Source organism: Somniosus microcephalus, chromosome 21, assembly GCF_052327205.1.
Source record: "Somniosus microcephalus isolate GS21.2 chromosome 21, FLI_Smic_1.0, whole genome shotgun sequence".
Classification (NCBI taxonomy): domain Eukaryota; kingdom Metazoa; phylum Chordata; class Chondrichthyes; order Squaliformes; family Somniosidae; genus Somniosus; species Somniosus microcephalus.
The window spans coordinates 65,565,445-65,591,285 of record NC_141007.1 but is presented as its reverse complement, the minus strand read 5'-3'; the positions used below and the strand labels follow the sequence as shown (position 1 = coordinate 65,591,285).

At 47.5% G+C, this 25,841-nt stretch overlaps 1 protein-coding gene across 4 annotated transcripts in view; it reads right to left on the bottom strand.

The window, feature by feature from the left end:
- Positions 1–25,841, bottom strand: part of rnf213b (ring finger protein 213b) — a 183,783-nt gene that overhangs the window by 33,976 nt on the left and 123,966 nt on the right. For all 4 annotated transcript variants that reach the window (XM_085963799.1, XM_085963796.1, XM_085963798.1 and 1 more), the window contains 7 exons: positions 25,432–25,610; positions 13,874–13,994; positions 13,309–13,409; positions 12,366–12,548; positions 11,409–11,581; positions 5,923–6,022; positions 4,649–4,763 (listed from right to left, as the gene is read on the bottom strand). In XM_085963799.1, the coding sequence (XP_085819925.1) occupies positions 4,649–4,763; positions 5,923–6,022; positions 11,409–11,581; positions 12,366–12,548; positions 13,309–13,409; positions 13,874–13,994; positions 25,432–25,610 (972 nt within the window). The remainder of the gene's footprint in view (positions 1–4,648; positions 4,764–5,922; positions 6,023–11,408; positions 11,582–12,365; positions 12,549–13,308; positions 13,410–13,873; positions 13,995–25,431; positions 25,611–25,841) is intronic.

Below are 25,841 nucleotides of genomic sequence, written 5' to 3'. Positions count from 1 at the left end.
CAGCAGACAAAACGTATGCCCAAATTGTTGATACGTTAAAGGAACATTTAAACCCCAAGCCACCATTTATAGCGGAAAGGTACCGCTTCTACAGACGCGACCAAAGGAATGATGAGTCGCAGGCAGCCTATTTGGCTGAGCTCAGACGGTTGTCCAAACATTGCCAGTTTGGAGCCTTTTTGGCGGAAGCAATCAGAGACAGATTTGTCTGTGGCATGTTAAATGAGAGTACACGAAAACGGTTGCTGGCCAAGAAACAGCTCAGCCTAGATCAGGCGATGGAAATAGCATCGGCACATGAAGCAGCAGCACAGGGTGCTGCTCAAATACGACAAAACACAACCGGCTATGACACCCATGAGGTGACATTTCACAAAGGTAAATGCTACCGTTGTGGCAAAACCACCCACGACCAAAGTAATTGTTGGTTTCGTGATAAAATATGCCGGCAGTGTGGGAAAAAGGGGCATATAGCGAAAGTTTGTCGGTCGGGTACGAAACCCAATAGTGGGGGCAATCCGAGCAGTACCAATGCAAGGACAAAAATACATAAGATATCTGACAGTTGCTCAGACGAGTCACAGGAAGGCACAAAAGCAGAGCCTAAAGGTCTGGGATGTCTCAAGTTATATGATGTAGACAAAACGGAGGACCACAGCACAATGTGGGTTAAAATGAAGGTAGCAGGCGTCGAAGTTAATATGGAGCTGGACACGGGTTCAGCCCTATCAGTAATTAATGAACAAGATTATAACAGGCTGTTCAAACGCATTCCCTTAAAGGATACCGAAATCAAATTAAAAACATATACGGGACAAAAAGTTTACCCGAAGGGAAAAATGCAAGTAACAGTTAAATACAACGGCAGAAAAGTGCCAGGACTTTATTTATACGTCCTACCAAACGGTGGACCACCACTTTTGGGTAGGGAATGGATAAGAAAAATCCATTTCGACTGGAAGTCGATACACGAGATAAAAGTAGAAACCACCAAGGATGATACAACCATTACAAGCAGGCTGTCGAAAATATTGGCAAAAACTCCAGAGGTGTTCCAACAAGGGCTGGGGACCTTAAAGGACATTAGAGCAAAAATAACTATTGCTCAAGACGCAAACCCCAAGTTTTGTAAGGCCATTCGGCCAGCTGTGGAAGCAGAACTGGATGCCTTAGAGAGTGCAGGTGTCCTTACAAAGATTGAGTGGAGTGGGCGGGCCACGCCCATCGTCCCAGTTATAAAGAAATCTGCAAATAACACGCCGGGGGAACCAAAGAAGGTTCGCATTTGCGGGGATTTTAAGATAACTATTAACCCAGTCCTGCACACGGTACAGTATCCGCTGCCGCGGATAGAGGACATATTCGCATCGTTAGCTGGGGGTAGACACTTTACGAAGATTGACCTTTGTCAAGCTTATTTACAGATGGAGGTGGAGCAGGACTCGAAAAAGCTCCTAACGATTAACACACACAAGGGATTGTACCAGTACAATCGCCTGGTATTTGGTGTGGCGTCTGCCCCAGCAATATGGCAGAGGACCATGGAACAGGTCCTACAGGGCATTCCAGGAACGCAGTGCTACCTGGATGACATCCTGGTAACAGGACAAACGGATAACGACCACCTCGCTAACCTGGAGCGAGTACTTCTACGGTTGCAACAATACGGACTCAGGGCGAACAAGCAGAAATGTGAGTTTTTCCAGGAACGTATCTCATACTGTGGTCACATTATAGATAAGGAAGGCCTGCATAAGTCCCCGGAAAAGATCGAGGCAGTAGTGAAGGCCCCACCCCGAGAATGTATCTCAGTTATGATCATTCTTAGGCCTTATAAACTATTACCATAAGTTCCTCCCGAACTTATCGTCCATTTTACATCCACTAAATTCATTGCTGCAAAAGTGAGTCTCCTGGAATTGGGACGAAGCGTGTGAGGCTGCTTTTAAAAAGGGTAAACAACTCATTACATCAAAGGAAATGCTCGCACACTTTGACCCAAAAATGCCAATCAGGTTGGCATGTGACGCCTCCCCGTATGGTATAGGGGCAGTGTTGTCACACAAATTTCCCAATGGGACGGAGAGGCCAATAGCATTTGCCTCAAGGTCGTTAACTACAGCCGAAAGAAACTACGCACAAATCGACAGGGAGGCCCTCAGTCTGGTGTGGGGTGTAAAAAAATTCCACCACTATCTACATGGGCAACGTTTCACACTACTGACGGATCATCAACCGTTGGTGTCCATATTTAATCCAACAAAAGGGGCGCCCCTGATGACGGCCCAAAGGCTACAGAGATGGTCACTGTTCTTAGGAGCACACCAGTACCTTATCGAATATAAGGGTACCAAACAGCATGGCAATGCGGATGGCCTGTCGCGGCTACCATTGCCTGCCGAGATCGAAGAGATAGTACAGGACCCCGTGGAAATATATCATACGGCTGTTATGGAACACTTGCCCATCACCAGCCAATGTATCGAGCGGGAAACACAGAACGACCCGACACTGGCAAGGGTTTACGAATTGACCGTGAAAGGCTGGCCGGCGCAGGGTGACGCATCATTGCCGGCGTTTTCGGCAAGGAAAGACCAGTTGTCTGTCTGCCGGGGCACATTGATGTGCGGAGCCAGGGTGGTGGTCCCTCAAAAATTACAACATAAAGTGTTGCGGGACTTACACGAAGGTCATCTGGGGGGTGTCAAAATGAAAAGCCTCGCCAGAGCCTACGTCTGGTGGCCCGGCATTGACAGGGACATCGAGGAAGTAGCAAAAGCATGCCAAGGGTGCCAGATGGTACAGAACGTACCACCCCAAGCCCCACTACATCCGTGGGAGTGGCCCTCAACGCCGTGGCAAAGGATCCACGTGGACTTCGCTGGGCCCTTCCTGGATGCGATGTTCCTTATTGTAGTGGACGCCCACTCAAAATGGCCGGAGGTCATAAAGATGTCATCAACGACAGCCGAAAAGACAGTCGCAGCCTTAAGGACCATTTTTGCCCGAAACGGGGTGCCCGAGCAAGTCTGTTCGGACAATGGGCCACAATTTGTGGCAGAAGAATTTCAAGCATTCCTAAAAAGGAATGGAGTGCGACATTATACGTCCGCACCATATCATCTGGCTACAAATGGGCTGGCAGAGCGATTTGTACAGACTTTTAAAAAGGCCATCAAGGTGATGGGGGAGGAAAGGTTGCCACTACAACACAAGGTGGACAATTTCCTATTCGCGTACCGTAATGCTGCACATACGGTGACCAACCAGGCCCCCGCCGTCATGTTCTTTAATAGAAGGTTAAGGTCGTGCCTTGAATTGCTCAGACCAAACATCCGGAGAGATGTGGAAAACCGAGTATTTCGTAGGGCTCCTGACAGACAGACACGGAGCTTCGAGGTGGGGCAGCAAGTGTTGGCCCGTGATTATAGAAATGAAAAGTGGCGGTCTGGTACGATAAAGGCCCGCCAGGGACCCTTGATGTACACAGTGGATACAGGGGACGGCATAATCAGACGACATGCTGATCAACTTGTGGAGTCCAGAAACCCAACTGATTCACTACCTCAAACGTCTCAGCACATTGTTCCAGCGGAATCACGGCCCAGCTCGTCGCTACAGAAGTCTCAGGATTGCGAGGAGTTCATCACTCCAGTGAGCTCCACGGCACAGGATGTGCCATCAGACACCGACGACTCCAGCGATGAAGTGGTGACGGAAGTACCGCCGCCTACACCGAGACCGACTAGAGAAAGACGTTATCCTAGTCGAGACAGGAGAATCTATAACATGTTTCTTTTTATAATTGCACGGGTACGTTTTAATTAAAAGGGGAGGAATGTTGTGTATGTAATATGTATGTTACTTTAAACCTATGGCCAGGGCAGCACTACTTTGTAGGGCGTAGTGATACCGTAGTACCACTCCTGGCCATAGGGGTATAAATAGTACTGTGGGTACTGATCTCCCCTCAGTTCCTGCCTGTTGGTATGAAGTAAAGACCGAAGTTGAACCTTCCAAGCTGTCTCCTCATTATTGTATTAAGTATAGTCACATACTTTACAGTCTTCACCCTGAAACGTTAACTCAGTTTCTCTCTCCACGGATGCTGCCCTGGCCTGCTAGGGTTTGTCCAGCGTTTTCTGTTGTTATATCCGTTTTACTATTGTTGGATTGTTCAGAGATAAATATTGGCCAGGACACCAAGGAGAACTCTCCTGTTCTTCTTCAAAATAGTGCTACAGAACCTTTTATATCCACCGGAGGGGGCAGACGGGGTCTTGTAACGTCTCATCTGAAAGATGGCACCTCCAACAGTGCAGCACTCCCTCAGTACTGTATTGAAATGTCACCCCAGATTATGTACTTACTATTTGGATTGTGGCTTGAACTCACAACCTTCTGGCGCAAAGGCAATAGTGCTACTACTGAGCTAACTTAATACAGTAATCTTTGCATTCCATAGGCACCAACCTTGGATCACAGCACCATACAAGACTGCAACTGTCACCATTATATTTATGAGAAGTTAAAGAACTAGGAGCTCATTTTGGACGGTGTACAAAATATTTAGGCTATGAAAGATCTGACTTGTGATATAAGCTGCTTACAGCTTTAACTTAATACCAATGGATTTAAACAAACATACCTCCAAACAGCTCAAAAATAGTGCGTAGAGTTCAGCCTGATCTTCCCGATCAAGAATGTTTGTTTTTTGAACTTCAGAAAGATACTGTTGTAAGTAACCCTTAATGTCATCAAAACTGGAAGGAAAACATTTACTTCAGCTCATTTAACACTAAAAAGGTAGAATCTATAGAGTTAAAATACAGAGGAAATTTAAATCATTACCCTAGTGGGTGAGGTTGAAAATTATGACGCTAATACTGAAAACAAAATATGTCAGAAGAAGCCATTGCTGAACTCCATGGCAGTGACCATATCTTGAAAGAAAACCCACACAATGACATGCCTACACGTTCGATCTGATACAACTCAAATTAAAAATTCACAAAAATTTAAATTAAATAAAAATGAGTTATCCATCTAGGATGCTACCATTGAAATACATTCAAGTTATGATGATTCTAAAAACAAAAACAAAAAATATCAACAATCACATCCAAGTGATCTTGGATTTTCCCTGGAATGACAAACTTGCAGGAAATCTGTTCAAGGGAGGAAGCACGGCCATGAAATTTGGTACACGTCCATGAAACTGTGACATAGAAATGAAACTGCCAAAGGACACTAGAGAGATGGACAATAACTGAACAGGCTCTCTGACCCTTCCACTCTACTTTTGATAAAGAACTAAAGATCATGTGCTGATGTTTTCTGCATTAAGATATATTCAAGAAGGAGTTGGATATATTTCTTAAGGCTAAAAGGATCAAGGGATATGGGGAGAAAGCAGGGACCGGGGATTGAATTTGGATGATCAGCCATGATCTCATTGAATGGCGGAGCAGGCTCGAGGGACCGAATGGCCTACTCCTGCTCCTATCTTCTATGTTTCTTACTTAAATGGAAAAGATTTACCAGCTCTGCTGTAAAATACTCAAAGCAGAACCTCTACATTCATTAATCTGATGCTGACTACTACAAGAATTAAAAGTTTGCAACGATACCAATCAAGTCATGGCATTAGAGTTGTGTTCAGAGATATCTTAATCTATCCACTAATACCTACCATACCCATTTAAAACTGTTCACTAAAGAATGTGATTGGGGCAATTTCCTAAAGCTTCTATTCACTGCCCACAGTTCTCATACAAACTCCACTTGGCATCATTTGGGACTAGGAGCAGAGTGCTGAATTAATGTGCAATGCTATTCCTCTTTCATAATTGTTTCCGGTTTCACAACACAAAAGTAATAGGCTAAAGAGCTTGTAGCAGTTTGCTCATCAATAGATTGTACCTGTACTTTAACAGCAGTTTAAGTACTATGGAACGCACAACAGGATTTCGATCAACTGAGTCATCAAACGGTGAAAGGGTTCTGGTATGATACTGACGATCTAAAGAAAAACAAAAGAAAAATAACTGATGTAAAAAGAAAAGAAAGTTAGCGGTGGAATGTTTGAGTCAGATACAAAACTTATAATATGTTTTACAATGCTGATGGTAAGATGGTACAGTTGGAGCATTTGGTTCCCAGCAAGCTGACTTTTGGTTGGAGTTGAAAGTTGCAGAAGAAAGGAGTTTTAGCAGCTTGCCACTAGACCAGGTGAAGCACCCAACCAAACTGACTGCTTTACTGCAGGGAGAAGGAAGTAACCTACAATGAAAATGGTTCCACAGCCAATATGACAGCACCTCTTAAAGGGTGACTTCAAACAGCAAAATGCCCAACAGACGGCAGTCAGACGCATGCGCCACTCCATCTCCATGGAAATGTTACAAAGTACTCATTACAAAAAAATTACCATTTCAAAATAGAACAATCTTTGCATTTCTCAACACTTACATTGCATATAAATATCACAGCCCAACAGAGTAACTTATTCATCTTTGTCCCAGTTGTTACAAAGGGTCTTTCCAGCTTCGAACCAACTCACCCCTTTTGCCTAGTTAGCCATCTCCCCCCGCCACCTATTATTGTAAATTTTGAGCTATTCAAGGTGAATGCTGTCACTGCTGGGACCTGAGGCGGCAGCACTGAGGAGGCAGCAGATAAAAGCAGTGGGAGACCAAGGCAGTGTGGACCTGAGAGGCGGCAGCACTGAGGAGGCGGCAGGTAAAAGCAGTGGGTGACCAAGGCAGTGTGGACCGGAGAGGCGGCAGCACTGAGGAGGCAGCAGGTAAAAGCAGTGGGTGACCAAGGCAGTGTGGACCTGAGAGGCGGCAGGTAAAAGCAGTGGGAGATCAAGGCAGTGTGGACCTGAGAGGCAGCAGCACTGAGGCGGCAGCAGATAAAAGCAGTGGGAGACCAAGGCAGTGTGCACCTGAGAGGAGGCAGCACTGAGGAGGCAGCAGGTAAAAACAGCGGGAGACCAAGGCAGTGTGGACCTGAGAGGAGGCAGCACTGAGGAGGCAGCAGATAAAAGCAGTGGGAGACCAAGGCAGTGTGGACCTGAGAGGCGGCAGCACTGAGGAGGCAGCAGGTAAAAACAGCGGGAGACCAAGGCAGTGTGGACCTGAGAGGAGGCAGCACTGAGGAGGCGGCAGGTAAAAACAGTGGGAGACCAAGGCAGCGGGGACCTAGTTAAACTAATTAATATAACTATAAATAGTCGTTGAATAAAGACTTTAACTAATTAAATAAATAAAATATGGCACAGCAGGTTGTGTGTCCAGACTGCAATACGTGGAAGTTTGTTGACCGCGAGACTGTCCCGAGCGAAGACAGAGCAGGTTGTGTATCTGGACTGCAGTATGTGGGAGTTTGTAGACAGCGAGACTGTCCCGAACTAACACATCGGCAGGAGATGTCTCCGTCTCGAATCTCTCTGGCTCAGAGTCATTGAGCTGGAGTGCGAGTTGGAGACACTCCGACACATAAGGGAGGGGGAGGAGTATCCCTCAGAGAGGTGCAGGATCAGAATGGGATTGGTGTGACCCAGGTAAGAAAGGGAACAAGGATCCACAGAAACTGATCCTATCCAACAGGTACAATGTACTTGCTACCTGTGAGGATAAAGATAAAGACTGATGACAGGACAGCCAGAATGCAGGAGGGAGGAGGGGGGGGAGTGTAATGTGGTAGTTGTAGGGGATTCTATAATTAGGGGGACAGATAGCATCCTTTGTAAGTAAGATCGAGAGTCCCACATGGTATGTTGCCTACCTGGTGCCAGGGTGAGGGACATCTCAAACCAGCTTGAAAGGATATTGGAGAGGGAGGGGGAGGATCCAGTTGTTCTGGTCCATGTTGGGACCAACAACATAGGGAAGAGTAAGCAAGAGGTCCTGTTTGTGGAGTACCAGGAACTAGGAGCTGAATTAAACAACAGGACCTCGTGGGTTATAATCTCTGGATTATTATTGAGCCACATGCAAATTGGTGTAGAGATAAGCTGTTAGGGAAGTAAACACGTGGCTAAAGGAGTGGTGTGGGAAAGAGGGGTTCCATTTCATGGGTCACTGGCACCAGTACTGGGATAGGAAGGAACTGTACCGTTGGGACAGGCTTCATCTGAACCGGTCTAGGATTAGCAGTCCTAGCGAAAAGGATAAATAGGGCGGTCACAAGGGCTTTAATCTAGTAAATGGGGGGTGGGGGGAGATGGCTCAAGGGGAAATTGCAGTCCAAATAGTAGTTCAAAAACAAACGAAAAAGGGAAGAGAGTAGATTAGCAGTCAGAAATTGTGCTTTAGGCACTACAGGTAAAGGGAAAACTAAAAGATGAAAAGCGATTAAACCAGGAGAGAGAAATAAGAAACATGGGAGTAAAACGTTAGAGCTGAAGGACAGGCTAGGGTGTGTGGCCCAAATAAGTGTTCTTTATACAAACGCATGGAGTATAAGGAATACATTGAATGAACTGCAGGCACAAATTCAAATTGGAGAGTATGACATGGTAGCCATTACTGAGACATGGCTGCAAGACAGTCAGGACTGGGAACTAAATATTCCAAGTTATAGGGGGAAAAATTGGGTGAGTAGCACCACCTGTTAGCGCCTAAAGAGGCAGGCAGTGGCTGTAGCGCCACTGGCTGCGCCTCCCGCGATATTCAGCAGGGGCGCTAATGGTGGCGTTAGCCATTTGCGCTGCGCCGCCACATTTGGTAGCGAACGGCGCCCAGTTCACGGGGCCTTACTGTGCCGGCAGAGGCGCAAGTTAAGGTGGAGGTGCGGGGCAGCCGCCTTTTTCGACGGCCGCCTACCAGCACCTCCGTCCCCGGCCTCCTGACCCCACCCATTGCCGGCTGTTTCCCGAGAGCCCGGCACCTCTCCTTGGTTCTGGGCTCGTTTGCCGGCACTCGTGAGCGGGGATCGCGCTGTTGCAGGCCCCTCCCCCTTAACAATGGGAGGAAGGCCTGCAGTACCGCAGCATGCCGTGCCGCAGCGTGTGGCGCTGCGGCACGTTGCGCTGCGATATTCAGTTTCAGCGCCCTAAGAGGGACGTGGAGCGCCTCGAGCCGTCTCCCTCTAGGGGCAATGGAACTGAATATCTGACGATCGCTAAAGCCTCGAACGCTGCACTAAATCCTGCGCTCAGGCGACTTTTGCGCCCCAACCCGATTTCTAGGCCATAAGGTCTACAGGACAGCGAGGGAAAATGGCAGAGGGGAAGGAGTAGCCTTAGTGATCAAGGATGAAATCACTTCAATGATAAGAGAGGATTTAAAGAGGTAAGCAGCCAGTGGGTTGAATTAAGAAATAGGAAAGGATCTAAGACTGTAGTGGGAGTTGTCTATAAGCCCCCTGGTAGCAGCTCTGAAGTGCTAGATTGTATAAATGCCGAGATTAGACAAGCATGCAGCAAAGGCAGTGTGGTTTTAATGGGGGATTTTAACTTTCATATAGATTGGGAAAAGCAGACTCGCACCCGTCAGAAAAGTAGTGAATTTCTTGAGTGCGTCTGGGCTAATTTTTCTACAACAATATGTCCTAGAGGCAATAAGGGGGCAAGCCATATTAGATTCAGTAATGAGTAACGAGCCAAATTTATTAACAGCCTAACTGTGCGTGAACATTTATCCAATAGCGATCATAACATGATCGAGTTTAACGTAGCGTTTGAAAGGGAGAAACGCAAAACAGCTATTAAGGGGGCGATTTTCCCAGCCCTGGGGAGGCGGGTATGCCGGAAAAATGGTAGAATCTGGGAGCGGGTACCCATCCCGCCCCAACGCCATCTTCCCAGGAGGCGGGTACCTGATCTGCGCCGGGTCCCGTCTCCTCGAGGCGGGAAGGGGGATTAGTGCCAATTAACAGGTAGTTAACGGGCAGTTTTTTTTGCTAATCCTTATTTTGAGCCCTAAAGTGTGGGCTTCCCGACGGCTCCAAACCTCGCCTGGGTCAGCGAGGCGAGCTGTGGGTCTGTGGGGGTCGGAGGGGCCGAAATATCCGATGTGCAGGTGAGTGATGAGTGCAAGTGTGGAGAGGTGTGGGTCTATGGGGGTCGGAGGGGCCGAAATATCCGATGTGCAGGTGAGTGATGAGTGCAAGTGTGGAGAGGTGTGGGTCTGTGGGGGTCGGAGGGGCCGAAATATCCGATGTGCAGGTGAGTGATGAGTGCAAGTGTGGAGAGGTGTGGGTCTGTGGGGGTCGGAGGGGCCGAAATATCCGATGTGCAGGTGAGTGATGAGTGCAAGTGTGGAAGGCAAGTGTGTGAGGTGAGTCTAAAGTGTTTTAATAAGATTACTTACCTTTGCTTCTTCCTCCGGGCTTCATCCCTTTAGGCTGCGGAGCTGCCTCATCTCACCGGCAGAGAAAGCAGAATGGCCGCTGCATTCTTAAATGCAGCAGCCTTCTGCTTTCTGTTCAGGAAAGCTTTCTAAGTGAGCCTGTGTCCAAGGTCTCAACTTAGAAGCTTCACAGAGCTGTCAAACAATGACAATTCATCTGTCAAAAAATCTTCGCTGGGCAGGCTTAACAAGGGAAAATAGCGTGGGTTGGCCAGACGTTGATGGAGGCGGGACTAAAACCCGACAAGCAGCTTTTCCGCCTCCATCACGTCCCCATTGATAAAATCGCCCCCTAAGATTCTAGATTTAGGTAAGGCCGACTTCAACGGGATGAGGCAGAGACTGTCCACAGTAAACAGTCCACACTACTACCACAACTTCCCACTTCTCAACCCAGTCATCTTTTGGATTCTCTGAGTGAGATGATAAATTCAGTACCAAATTAAGGGCAGTATTTTGCTGTGTTCCCATGACCACTGGAAACCGTACTGAGACTGTCCAAACACATTTCATACAGGATCTTTCACCTAAATCAGTATCCTTCATCACAAGCACACCTCCTGTTACCATGAAGCAATGGTGACGATGATTATGAAATGAAATGGGGAGGCCTGCCCTGATGGCTCAGTGAGTATGAACTAGACAGATCAGGAAGATCTGAAGTTTGGTCCAAAGTCTCAGCCAGGGTGACAGTAGGGGGGTGGGGTAGAAGTGATCTCAGGATCCCTGTGGTGGGGAGGGGAATAATGACCTGGGCTCACATCCTGAGCACTACTCAGTGACCGCTGCTGCAAAGTGTATGCGTGGGTGCAGAGCAAGGACAGGATCAGATTTGCCTGCGATACACTCTATAGTGAATAGCCTGTTAACACTCATTGTAGAGATTCAGTCAGCAGTAAAACTAATTGGATGAGGTACTGGAGGGAACCTGTCGATAACAACAGGAGAGAAAGATGGAATGGGGGAGGGCTGGGGAGACCAGAAACACTGCACCCCCACCTCACCAAAAAAAAGTAGGGAAAGTATGACTTTTCCATAAAGTATTCTGACCTGTGCCTAAGATATTGGAACACATCTGTTTTTGAATAACCAGTAGCGACAGAAGTTCAACAACCACTTCTTTTGTTGGTGGCGAATTATCTTTGAAGCAGACCATGGAAACCAGAGCTATGAAAAATGCGTCGCACCTCTTGCGAAACATGGCATTTTTTCCAACACCTACTCTGTAATTGAAATGAACACACATTAATGAAAATTCAAGGGGACATAAATGAGCAGCTGCAAATGTAAGCAGCCACATAGAACGGTCCCCATTTTATCATTTCCCCTGCAGCAGTACCTATTACACAAGGAGCCCAGAAAATTGTATTTTCTTTCAGATTGCATGTGAATTATAATGTGCTTTGTAGCAAGAGAAGGTGTAGAAGTGAACATAACTGCTGCCTTAATAATTAGTATATTAAGGAGGCACTGCTTTGTATTGTATATCTTAAAATTAATGTAAATTATTGGAGAATCAAAATGTTGGTTTGAATGATACAGCTTTGGGCTCTGATAAGTAATTTTCCTTTATATACAAAAAATGTGTGTGTGGCTACTGGGATGGGGAAATCAAACAAATAAACTTGGCACATTAAACAGTAACAACTGACTCTTAATTTTAATTAAAAATCATTTATAAGCTTGATCTACACTACTGAGGACTAAGTGTATGCAAGGATTCACAAAGCAACACTAATGCAGCTGTAAGGGGTTCCTTAAAAAGAAAGCAACTGTGTGGTTAAATGGTCAACTATATGCGGCATTAGGTTTGTGATATGGCTCTGATTCATCACTCCAAACTAGCAACTGCAAAATTGTAATGACAACCAGAATATCATGAAATTCCTCATCCACATACATCAATATGTTAATACTAGGATCTAGATGGCTGCTCTCTAATTGTTAATTGTTCCAAATAACAAAAATATTGAAATCATACTTTTTTCTCAAACCTCTTCAGCATACCTTATTTCTTCAGATACCGTCACTACATAATTGTCCTCAAGAGCAGTTGAGCAGACTGGGCAGAGCATGTGTCCTGGAAGGAGGCACTTCTTTATACAGTCTAAACAGTAAATGTGATTGCATGGAAGCAAGACAGGATTGTTGAGCTCTCCAAAGCAAATTGGACATGCATTCAAACCGTATCTGTAACAAAATAGAAAGGCAACATTAAAATTAAATTAAATGCAGACCTGCAGAGAGTTGTGAAGAGGTCATTGAAGTCCACGCTAACAGCTCTGTTGGTTATTATTTGTAATATAAGCGCTGACATTTTGGTTTCTGTCATTGGTCTGGATGCTATCTGAAGTAAGGAAACTGGAAAAAGATTAGCAGAAGCACTACTCTATCTCCAGGTCAGATAGGGAATGCTGCACTAGTAAGGAATGCTCAAAAGAATGCCTCAAAAAGGATGCACTGGCCAGGCAAATATCACAATACTACCTAATCTTTGGGTTCACCACTTCTAGATCAAGTAAAAAATCAAATCCGCTGCCCGAGAGATGACTGCTAGAGAGACCATTTGGAATTTTTCTTTCTTCATTTATTTGTTTTATCCCACAACATCCTAACTTGTTGGGAATACTAAAACCCTGACTCAGAAGCCTTTAGATGATTTCTTTTTTGGAAGGAGAAATCTAGTGCTACAGACTTGTAAGTTTTCTACTGATTTAATACAAGGAATACCTGACTTAAATCTAACTGATTTAAAGTGAGGAATACCTGACTATACCCAGGAAGCAATCTTCTAGAGTTGTGGGGAGACTCTCTAAGATGGAAATATAGCCCCTTTGCATCCATGACCTTGAGGTGACCCAACGCCAATGGTAGATGTGGGAAAGACATCAATCTATAGTCACTTGCAGCTTTAATATACATACCTCAATTATTGTACAAAATCTCTTACCTACAGTACACTTGTCCTGCATTATCTTTACAATCTCGTAGAACCTTAATCACAGCCTGAAAAGGACCTTGAGATCTTACATCGGAGTTGCTCTCCAGACACTATAAAAGTAAAAAGAGGAATCGAATACAGGTCATAAATAAAGCTGACCTATTTCTACTGACTTACATAAGCTGGAATTTTTGAATAACCGATCAAGTTGTGTAAACTTCACTACTGATAATAAGCTATTTATTATAAAATCCTACACAAAGATAGGACGTACACACATTTAATGCAGAAATAACATGTCAGATTCATGTCCAGACATGCATAAATATTGTGCTCGTCACTGGGGTTATCCTTTACCTTGGTGAATTGATATAAAAAACAATACTTTTAGGTCACTAACTTCTCAATGTAAAGGGTACTGTGCAGCTTTGAATTTAACCATGCTGTACAATCTTCATAGTTTAACAAAGGGAAACTGCAAATACATAAACTTCCACGAACACACCCAAGTTATTCCTGTAATTATAGATACATGAAACACAATTGGATTGATACATAAAACATAACAGGATACCTTTTCAAGGCAACCAGCATATCTTGCAACCAGGTTCTGCAGCCTCTTGTCTATTTCCTCAACTCCCAGCACCACGTGCTCCACAAAAAGTGACAATGAAAATATTCGACTCCATCCCGCTCTGAAATAGAAGTGCAAACACTTGAATGGGTAAAGATACAAGATTTTCCATCTAAATGCTGTATGTACCTATTAAAGTTTACAATGACGAGACTGATAGCATCCTCAAACAATACAAGCTAATCATTTGTAAATATTATTCTTGCTCATTTAAATCAATGAGCCTCAAAATGGCTCTTTACAGGAACTTTGTATTTCTAAATACTTCAAATTCAAAAGAGTAGTTCTTCTAGTTAGAGAAAATAATGAAAAGTCTTGATGTCAGACTGGATAAAGAAATCTTAATGGAATAGTAACATTTAGACAGTATTCTCATTTAACAGACAGGAAATAATTCACGATTATAATGATTCGTGATTTCTCAGGGTTGTCCTCCACTTAACTTTGTGACAGTAAGAGGCAACTGCAATTGCCAGTTGAATATAGCACGGTTTAAACAGGCATTTTTTTCCAAATAGTACAACACAGTTCTTTGGTATTTCAACCTGAAAACTTACCCATTTGAGTATGTAATGCAGTTTTGTGATATTTAAGGATAATCATAATTCACTGCTCTGGATGACTACACATTCGCATAGAACTGAAATGGGTATTTGTCTCACTGGAGATGAAAGCAAAATGACCATCTTGTTACAGGCTATTAAAATTATTTGGTGCACTATTATTCTGTTGGTGAATTATACTGGAAATACTACCAAAGTAATTAACTCTTAGAAAGGTTTGCAATTTAAATGCATTTAATCTCTCTCAAGGTGGCTGCTGGGCTGGCAGCTCTGTAATGGAGCTCCTCTCTTCTGGAACTTTATCTTTCGTCATCCAATGCCAGCCTTTACTCTTTCTCCCTCAAGTTCATCTCTTCCACTGCTTAAGATCCTTAGGCTCTAATAGTGGGTGCATTTTAGCACAAAGTTCCAAGTTTAAAGCCACTTCTGCAGAGCCCCTTGTCCATCCCTGACCTTGCTTGTTCTTTGTTTTCACTGTGCACTTATTAACCACTGGAACTCTACTCAAATTTAATTTTGGGAACTGCGACAATCCTCTGCCATCAGGATTAGGCTGCCCGACTGGATTACACTAAGACACGGCTGCTGTGACTATGCTCTGATACGCAGTTGTTTCAAGTTTTACGGTAACTTTTTCTAGCTGACAGCCCATCCTCCAGTTGCTGCGGTTACCTGCTGAGCAACTGACTGCACTGCTGGCATCTCAACTATATTTAGTGCTGTATGGGCCCTGGACAGAAATCCACTTTTCCCTGGGCTGAAGTCCATTTCTCCGCTGTTTCTGGATCTCAAAAGGTGACATCCAACATCACCGGATGTCGGGCGATGTTCTGGAGGTGGAAATAGGTTGTCTCAGTGATGGTGTGGATATGTGGTCGGAAGCTCATCTCGGGGTCAAATATGACACCAAGGTTGCAAACAGTTTGGTTCAGCCTCCGACAATTGCCAGGGAGAGGGATGGAGTCAGTGGCTAGGTAACGGAGTTTGTGGCAGGGACCAAAAACAATTCTGAGGAGCTCGTGACATTCTTGGTCATTAAAATTCAGATCATTCATACAGCTGCCTCTGTCGCATCCCTCACTTCCCCTTGCCCACCAAGCCAAACTTCCTCCAAGGATCCCCCTGCCATGAATCTGCATCCATTTTTATTTTCTCTTCCATCTCCCCTCATGCCCAATTCAAGCTCATCTTGTCTATGAGACCTATTTCCTGCTCTATCGACCCCATTCGCACTAAACTGCTGATCATCCAACTTCCCTTCCTGGCTCCTATTCTAGCTGGCATTGTAAAAGTTACTCTCTCCTCAGATACTATCTGTGGTAAACCACTGTTTGTATTCCACTGTGTACATGTCTGTACATGCCTCGGCTGACTCCTCCCACGAGTCCAGGTATAAAGGTGACTGCTCCACAGTCCCTCTGTATTCTGGACTGGTCGACCACTCGAGGCACACCTTCATTCTCTTGTTAATAAAAGCCTGTTAGTTACTCGCTTAACCTCAGTCTTTTGAGTAATTGATAGCGCATCAATTTTATTAACAAGATTTTTATAATGGAGAAGATCCTCACACCAGCATGCCTGGACTTAGACCATCGGGAGGCGGACGCATCCACCAAGTTTGCTCACTGGCTTAAGTGCTTTGAAAAATTCCTGATCGCCTCCGCTGCAACGGTCAAATCGGACGAGGACAAACTGGATGTCCAGATCTCCAAAGTGAACCACCGAGCGTACCTCGGTCATCCAGGACGCGACCTCGTACACGGCTGCTCTCAAGCTCAAGGACCAGTACACACACCCAGTGAACGAGGTGTACGCCAGGCACCTCCTGGGGAGTCGTAAACAACAACCTGGGGAATCGACCGAGGAATACCTTCAGGCACTGTCTGTGCTTGGCCGGGCCTGTGGTTGTAAGGATGTAAAGGCCGCCGTGTACACAGAGGAACTTATCCGGGACGCTTTTGTGGCGGGCCACAGGTCCAATTACACCCGACAGCGACTGTTAGAGCAGAGTGACCTCGACCTCAACAAGGCCTCTGAACTCGCACTATCATTGGACGCAGCCTACCGGGGCATGGATGCCTACTCCTCTGCACCGTGGACGCCGCGGGGAACGACAGCCTGGGACAGGGTAGGACCGTCTCATAGCGCCGTGTCACCCCAGCCACATCCCAGCAACGGCCCAACTACCGCAGCAGTGTCCCAAGGCCAGAAATGCTACTTCTGTGGCCAAGCCAAACACCCCAGAGCGCGCTGCCCGGCGAAAAACACGATCTGCTCGGGCTGCGGGAAGAAGGGACACTACGCCAGCGTCTGCAGGGCCAAAGCCACCCCGAACCCCAGCAGCGCCGCGTGTGGGCCGCCATCTTGGGCCTCCCCAGCCATGTGCGAACCACCGGAACAGCAGCCATTTTGGACGCCTCCAGCCACATGGGGATCATGGACGCCGCCATCTTGGACGCCAGCCGCCATCTTGGCCCCCAACACTGCCTCATCTGATACCCGCAACGACACACCGACCCCCACGCTGGCCTCCGTTACACTGGACCAAGCGAGACCGCACCAACTGGCCCGGTCCACAATGGACATCAAGGTAAATGGTCACGAAGCAATCTGCCTTTTTGACTCTGGGAGCACGGAGAGCTTCATCCACCCCGACACGGTGCGGCGTTGCTCTCTCCCAGTCCTGCCTGCGCACCAGCGGATTTCTATGGCCTCCGAGTCCCAGTCGGCGGACATTGGCGGCTACTGCGTGGTGACACTCTTCGTACACAGTCCCGTCTACTATAATTTTAAACTTCTGGTCCTGCCCCACCTCTGCGCTGCTGTTCTACTGGGGTTAGATTTTCAGTGCCACCTTAAAAGTGTTACGATGGCGTACGGTGGACCCCTCCCCCCACTCACAGTCCGCAGCCAGCAGCTTCCAAATTGCCCGCCGCGCACCAGGTGCAACCTCTCCACACTCAGAATCACCCCCCGCCCCCCCACTGTTTGCTAACCTCACCCCCGACTGTAAGCCCATCGCCACAAAGAGCAGGCGATACAGTGCCGGGGACAGGGTTTTCATTAAAACCGAAGTGGAGCGGCTCCTGAAGGAGGGGATTATTGAGGGCAGCACCAGCCCCTGGCGAGCCCAGGTTGTGGTCGTTAAGACCGGCGAGAAGCAGCGCCTGCTCATCGACTACAGCCAGACAATAAATCGCTACACCCTGCTGGACGCTTACCCACTCCCCCGCATAGCTGATATGGTCAACCAGATCGCGCAGTACCGCATCTTCTCGACCATTGACCTGAAATCAGCGTACCACCAGCTCCCTATCCGCCCTGAGGACCGCCAGTATACTGCCTTTGAGGCAAACGGCCGCCTCTATCACTTCCTTAGGGTTCCCTTTGGAGTCACCAACGGGGTCTCCGTCTTCCAAAGGGAGATGGACCGGATGGTCGATCAAAATGCGTTGCAGGCCACTTTCCCATATCTGGACAATGTGACCATCTGCGGCCATGACTTGCAGGACCATGACGCAAACCTCGAAAAATTCCTCTGCACCGCCCAACTCCTGAACCTGACGTATAACAAGGAGAAGTGCATATTCCGCACAACCCGCCTCGCCATCCTTGGCTGTGTTGTGGAACATGGAGTCATCGGTCCCGACCCCGACCGGATGCGTCCCCTTATGGAACTCCCACTGCCCCAAGGCCCTGAAGAGGTGCCTAGGGTTTTCCTCCTATTACGCCCAGTGGGTCCCCTACTATGCGGACAAGGCCCGTCCGCTGATCAAGTCCACCTCTTTTCCCGTGACGGCAGAGGCCCGCTTAGCCTTCCACCGTATCAAGGAAGACATTGCCAAAGCCACCATGCACGCAGTGGACGAATCCATCCCCTTCCAGGTGGAAAGCGACGCGTCCGACTTTGCCCTGGCCGCTACCCTTAATCAGGCGGGGAGACCCGTGGCCTTCTTTTCACAAACCCTCCAGGGCCCGGAGACCAGACACTCCGCTGTTGAGAAGGAGGCCCAGGCTATTGTGGAGGCTGTGCGCCATTGGAGGCACTACCTGGCCGGAAAACGATTTACCCTGCTCACTGACCAGCGTTCAGTTGCTTTTATGTTTAACAACAAGCAGAGGGGCAAAATCAAAAACGACAAGATCTTGAGGTGGAGAATCGAACTTTCCACCTACAATTACGAGATCTTGTACCGGCCCGGGAAGCTCAATGAACCCCCGGATGCTCTATCGCGTGGCACCTGCGCCAGCGCGCAGATCGATAGACTGCGGGCCCTCCACAATGACCTCTGCCACCCGGGGGTCACCAGGTTCTTCCACTTCATCAAGGCCTGCAACCTGCCTTACTCCATTGAGGAGGTCAGGACCATGACCAGGAACTGCCAAGTCTGCGCTGAGTGCAAACCGCACTTTTATAGACAAGACAGGGCTCACCTGATAAAAGCCACTCGCCCCTTCGAGCGCCTGAGCGTTGATTTTAAAGGGCCTCTCCCCTCCTCCGACCGTAATGTGTACTTCCTCAACATTATTGATGAGTACTCCCGTTTCCCATTCGTCATCCCCTGCCCGGACATGACCAGTGCCATGGTCATTAAATGTCTGAACGACCTCTTCACCCTGTTCGGTTTCCCCAGCTATATCCATAGCGACCGGGGCTCATCGTTTATGAGCGACGAACTCCGCCAGTACCTGCTCGCTAGGGGTATTGCCACAAGCAGGACCACCAGTTACAACCCCCGGGGGAACGGACAGGTGGAAAGAGAGAATGCGACAGTTTGGAAGGCCGCCCTGCTAGCCTTAAAGTCTAGGGGCCTTCCGACCTCCCGCTGGCAGGATGTGCTCCCCGATACGCTCCACTCTAGTCGGTCACTGCCCTGCACTGCCACTAACGCCACCCCTCATGAGAAAATGTTTGTCTTCCCAAGGAAGTCCACATCGGGGACATCGCTACCGCCATGGCTGACGTCCCCAGGGCCGGTCCTACTGAGAAGACATGTGAGGACCCATAAAACGGACCCCCTGGTCGAGAGGGTCGACCTCCTCCACGCCAACCCCCAGTACGCTTACATTGCGTACCCGGACGGGCGGGAGGACACAGTCTCCATACGAGACCTCGCACCCTCGGGGGCCCCAGTAACCCACTACCACCCCCCCCCCCCCCCACGATCCAATATCCAACCCCAGCAGACGGCACGCCTGGGCCCCGCGACCCACTCGACACCCACGAGGACTACACACCAGTGCCCCAGCCTACGCGGGACTCGACGCCGGAAGCTTCACTACCCCTGCCGTCGCCACGTCAATCACAGCGGCAGACAAGACCTCCGGAGAGACTCCAATACACAAACTTTTAATACACTTCACCCCGCCGGACTCATTTTTAAACAAGGGGTGAATGTGGTAAACCACTGTTTGTATTCCACTGTGTACATGTCTGTACATGCCTCGGCTGACTCCTCCCACGAGTCCAGGTATAAAAGGTGACTGCTCCACAGTCCCTCTGTATTCTGGACTGGTCGACCACTCGAGGCACACCTTCATTCTCTTGTTAATAAAAGCCTGTTAGTTACTCGCTTAACCTCAGTCTTTTGAGTAATTGATAGCGCATCACTATCCGACTCACTTTCAAATCTGCCACCATCCTCCAACTCCTCTTTTCCGTTGTCCAGCTGAGTGGGACTGCCTTCGCCTAGTTCCACACTCAGCTATCCACTTGTAGACAGAGAACTTCCTGCAATGGCTTCTCAACCCGCCCCAACACTTTTAACTATGAAGTCCCCAAGGATCTATATCCTTGGCCTCTCCTATTTCTTACTGCATGCTGCCCCTCGGCAACATCATCTGAAGATATGACATCAAGTGCCACATGTACGTGGACGACACTCAGCTCCACCTCACCACCACCTCTCTTGACCCACTCCACTGTCTCTACTATGTCAGCCTGCTTGTTCGACATCAAGTCCTCGATGAGCCACGATTTCCTCCAATTAAACATTGGGAAGACCAACACCATTGTCTTCAACCCTGCCACAATCTCCGTTCCCTCACCACCGATTACCTCCCACTCCCTGGCCACTGTCTGAGGCTGAACCAGACGGTTCGCAACCGCGGCGTCCTATTTGACCGAGCTCCATATCATCCATCCATCTCCGCCCCTGTCTCAACTCACCTGCTTTTTAAAAAAATTTGTTTATGGGATGCAGGCTTCACTGGCAAAGCCAGCATTTATTGCCCATCCCTAATTGCCCATGAGAAGGTGCTGAGCCGCCTTCTTGAACCACTGCAGTCCGTGTGGTGAAGGTACTCCCACAGTGCTGTTAGGGAGGGAGTTCCAGGATTTTGACCCAGCGACGATGAAGGATCGGCGATATACTTCTAAGTAAGGATGATGTGTGATTTGGAGGGGAACTTGGAGGTGGTGGTGTTCCCATGCGCCTGCTGCCCTTGTCCTTTTTAGGTGGAAGAGGTCGCGGGTTTGGGAGGTGCTGCCGAAGAAGCCTTGGCAAGTTGCTGCGGTGCATCTTGTAGATGGTACACACTGCAGCCACGGTGCGCCGGTGGAGGAGGGAATGAATGTTTAAGGTGCTAGAGGGGGTGCCAATTAAGCGGGCTGCTTTGTCCTGGATGGTGTCGAGCTTCTTGAGTGTTGTTGGAGCTGCACTCATCCAGGCAAGTGGAGAGTATTCCATCACACTCCTTACTTGTGCCTTGTAGATGGTGGAAACGCTTGGGGGAGTCAGGAGGTGAGACACTTGCCGCAGAATACCTAGCCTCTGACCTGCTCTTGTTGCCACATTATTTATGTGGCTGGTCCAGTTAAGTTTCTGGTCAATGGTGACCCCCAGGATGTTGATGGTGGGGGATTCGGCGATGGTAATGCCGTTGAATGTCAAGGGGAGGTGGTTAGACTCTCGCTTGTTGGAGATAGTCATAGTCATTGCCTGGCACTTCTGTGGCGCGAATGTTACCTGCCACTTATCAGCCCAAGTCTGAACGTCATCCAGGTCTTGTTGCATGCGGGCATGGACTACTTCATTATCTGAGGAGTTGTAAATGGCGCTGACCATGGCAGCCATCAGAGAACATCCCCATTTCTGACCTTATGTTGGTGGGAAGGTCATTGATGAAGCAGCTGAAGATGGCTTAGGACACTGTCCTGAGGAACTCCTGCAGCTATGTCCTGGGGCTGTGATGATTGATCTTCAACCACCACAACCATCTTCCATTGTGCTAGGTATGACTCCAGCAAGTGGAGCATTTCCCCCCCGATTCCCATTGACTTCAATTTTACTAGGACTCCTTGATGCCTCACTCGGTCAAATGCTGCCTTGATGTCAAGGGCAGTCACTCTCGCCTCACCTCTGGAATTCAGCTCCTTTGTCCATGTTTGGACCAAGGCTGTAATGAGGTCTGGAGCCGAGTGGTCATGGCAGAACCCAACTGGGCATCAGTGAGCAGGTTTTTGGTGAGTAAGTGCCGCTTGATAGCACGGTCGATGACGCCTTCCATTACTTTGCTGATGATTGAGAGTAGACTGATGGGGTGGTAATTGGCCGGTTGGATTTGTCCTGCTTTTTGTGGACAGGGCATACCTGGGCAGTTTTCCACATTGTCGGATAGATGCCAGTGTTGTAGCTGTACTGGAATAGCTTGGCTAGAGGCGCGGCTAGTTCTGGAGCACAAGTCTTCAGCAATACAGCCGGGACGTTGTCGGGGCCCATAGCCTTTGCTGTATCCAGTGCGCTCAGCCGTTTCTTGATATCATGTGGAGTGAATCGAATTGGCTGAAGACTGGCTTCTGTGATGGTGGGGACCTCAGGAGTAGGTCGATATGCATCATCCACTCGGCACTTCTGGCTGAAGATAGTTGCAAACGCTTCAGCCTTGTCTAGTGCACTCACGTGCTGGGCTCCACCATCATTGAGGATGGGGATATTCATGGAGTCTCCTCCTCCCGTTAGTTGTTTAATGGTCCACCACCATTCACAACTGGATGTGGCAGGACTGCAGAGCTTTGATCTGATCCACTGATTGTGGGATCGCTTAGCCCTGTCTATAGCATGCTGCTTCTGCTTTTTAACATGCATGTAGTCCTGTGTTGCAGCTTCTCCAGGTTGGCACCTCATTTTTAGGTACGCTTGATGCTGCTCCTAGTATGCTCTTCTACACTCCTTATTAAACCAGGGTTGGTCCCCTAGCTTGGTGGTAATGGTAGAGTGAGGGATATGCCGGGCCATGAGGTTTCAGATTGTGGTGGAATACAATTCTGCTGCTGCTGATGGCCCACTGCGTCTCATGGATGCCCAGTTTTGAGCTGCTAGATCTGTTCTGAATCTATCCCATTTAGCACTGTGGTAGTGCCATACAACACGATGGCAGGTGTCCTCAGTGTGAAGATGAGACTTCGTCTCCACAATGACTGTGCGTGTGGTCACTGCTACCAATACTGTCTTGGACAGATGTATCTGCGACAGGTAGATTGGTGAGGACGAGGTCAAGTAGGTTTTTCCCTCATGTTGGTTCTCTCACCACCTGTCGCAGGCCTAGACTGGCAGCTATGTCCTTCAGGACTCGGCCAGTAGTGGTGCTAGTGAGCCACTCTTGGTGATGGGCATTGAAGTCCCCCACCCAGAGTACATTCTGTGCCCATGCTACTCTCAGTGCTTCTTCCAAGTAGTGTTCAACATGGAGGAGTAGTGATTCATCAGCTGAGGGAGGGCGGTAGGTGGTAATCAGCAGGAGGTTTCCTTGCCCATGCTTGAGCTGAAGCCATAAGACTTCATGGGGTTGGGAGTCAATGTTGAGGACTCCCAGGGCCACTCCTTCCCAACTGTATACCACTGTGCCACCACCCCTGTCCTGCCGGTGGGACAGGACATACCCAGGGATGGTGATGGAGGAGTTTGGGACATTGGCTGAAAGGTATGATTCTGTGAGTATGACTATGTCAGGCTGTTGCTTGACTAGTCTGCGGGACAGCGCTCCCAATTTTGGCACAAGTCCCCAGATGTTGGTGAGGAGGACTTTGCAGGGTCGACTGGGCTGGGTGTGCCGTTGCTGTGTCCGTAGCTGGTGCCGAGGTCAATGCCGGGTGGTCTGTCCGGTTTCATTTTTATTATGTTTCGTAGCGGTTCCTTACAACCGAGTGATTTGCTGGGCCATTTCAAAGGGCAGTTAAGAGTCAACCACATTGCTGTGGGTCTGGAGTCACATATAGGCCCGACCAGGTAAGGACGGCAGATTTCCTTCCCTAAAGGGCATTAGTGAACCAGATGGGTTTTTACGACAATCCAATAGTTTCATGGTCACCATTACTGATACTAGCTTTTTATTACAGATTTATTTATTTAACTGAATTTAAATTCCCCCGCTGCTGTGGTGGGATCTGAACTCATGTCTCTGGATCATTAGTCCAGGCCCCTGGATTACTAGCCCAGTGACATTACCACTACGCTATCGTACCCTCATCCATGCTTTTGTTGTCTCCAGACCTGATTATTCCAATGCTTTCCTGTCTGTACTCTCATTTTCCACCCACCATAAACTTCAGCTTATCCAAAACTCTGCTGCCCATATCCTAACCTGCACCAAGTCTTGCTCATCCATCATCTGTGCTCGCTGACCTACATTGGCTCCCAGTCCACAGAAGCCTCAAATGTGAAGTTCTCATCCTCATGTTCAAATCCCTCCATGGCTTCACCTCTCCGCATTTCTAACCTCCTGACTTACAACCCTTCAAGAACTCTGCGTTTCCGAACTCTGGCCTCTTGTGGATCCCTCACTCTCGGTGGTTGTGCTTTCAGGCACAGAGCTGCTAAGCTCTGGAATTCTTCCCCTAAACCTCTCCGTCTCATGCTCCTCCTTTAAGATCCTCTTTAAAACCTAGCTTTTTGACCAAGATTTTAGTTCCCCTTGCTAATATCTCCTTCTTTGGCTCAATCTCAATATTTGTCTGATTATGCTCGTGAAGTGCCTTGGGACATTTTCCTACATTAAAAACGCTACATAAATGCACATTGTTGTGATGGTGGTTGTAATTATTCGGTGAGCAGTATCACTGGCCACACACTGAACGGAGATGTTTCATTTACTGCTGCAGGTCGCTGCTTTATGTACATCAATATATGGCAAAACGCACTACAGTTATAGTGTCACAGAATAAGGGGGAGGAACGTAGTCTTAATTTCTTCCATTTGGGAAAATTAAACAAGATGCATCTGCAAAAGTATCCTTTTGCATTTCATGCCTTTTTGGGGACGGTCACAATGGCCAATTCATTTAATAACAGCCGTTTCCAACATTTAACATTAAATTTAGCAACAACATAACTAAAACTGTGGGAGAATGCCCCTTTAAATACTGTGCTGTAAATTCAGATTTATTGGGTCACTGATTTAAAACAAAATGTTTGTGTGCATTTCTTTGTGAAGCGATACAACTGAGTGTGTTTCAGGGAAAAATGTTTCAGATTGCTTTACAGAAGAAGAGGTTGCTGAGCAGGAGACAGGAAAGATTGAGGGAAGAGATGAAAGCACAGCTGCAGAGATAAGGTTTTAAGAGGCATGTGAAGGAAGTGAGAGAGGTGGCAAAGTAGAGTGGTTTTGGGAGAGAATTCCAAAAATGGGTGCAGTGACTGAAGGATCGGCCACCTAGTGAAATGGGAAATGAGCAATAATCTGGTGTCATAGGACCATAGGGTGAGAGCTGGTATACATGGTTGGAGGAAATTGCCCACTATTACATTAGAATAAACTTTCCTGCTGATAGTTATAACAGTAATTTTATAGCGCCCAGTCACATTAAAACATAACTTTGACATGTGGTGATCACAAAGCTTAAAACTACTTTGCTATATTTCCTACTTGTGTTAAATAACTATGCATCCTTCACTATAAATCTTCAAACCGCACTTCAATTTTAAAAAGGAATTCTTACCGGACATGATTTACAATAGGAGATTTGATTCCTTGGCACTGCAGAAATTCTTCGGTGCAGATCAGCTCAATGGGCATTTGCAGACTGTTCACCTTCTGCAGCCAGGTCTGACTTGATACTTCAGTGTGTGCAGATTCCAACATTTCAACACAGGCAGCCGCTGCATAAACATCTACGACCTGCATTAAAATAACAAAGATTAACTGACCAAAAGTTTTTAAATGGGTGAAAAAGTCCTGCACAAATGTTTGAGAAACCATTAAGCATACCACTTCTGCCCTGAATTAATTAAAATCAATCACTTATAGAAGTAGGAGATTACTTGAAAAGGATTCCTACCAGAAAAATAAATTACATCGGATACGACACATTATTTTTCCATTCTAATGTCCTCACCTTACTAAGTGCAC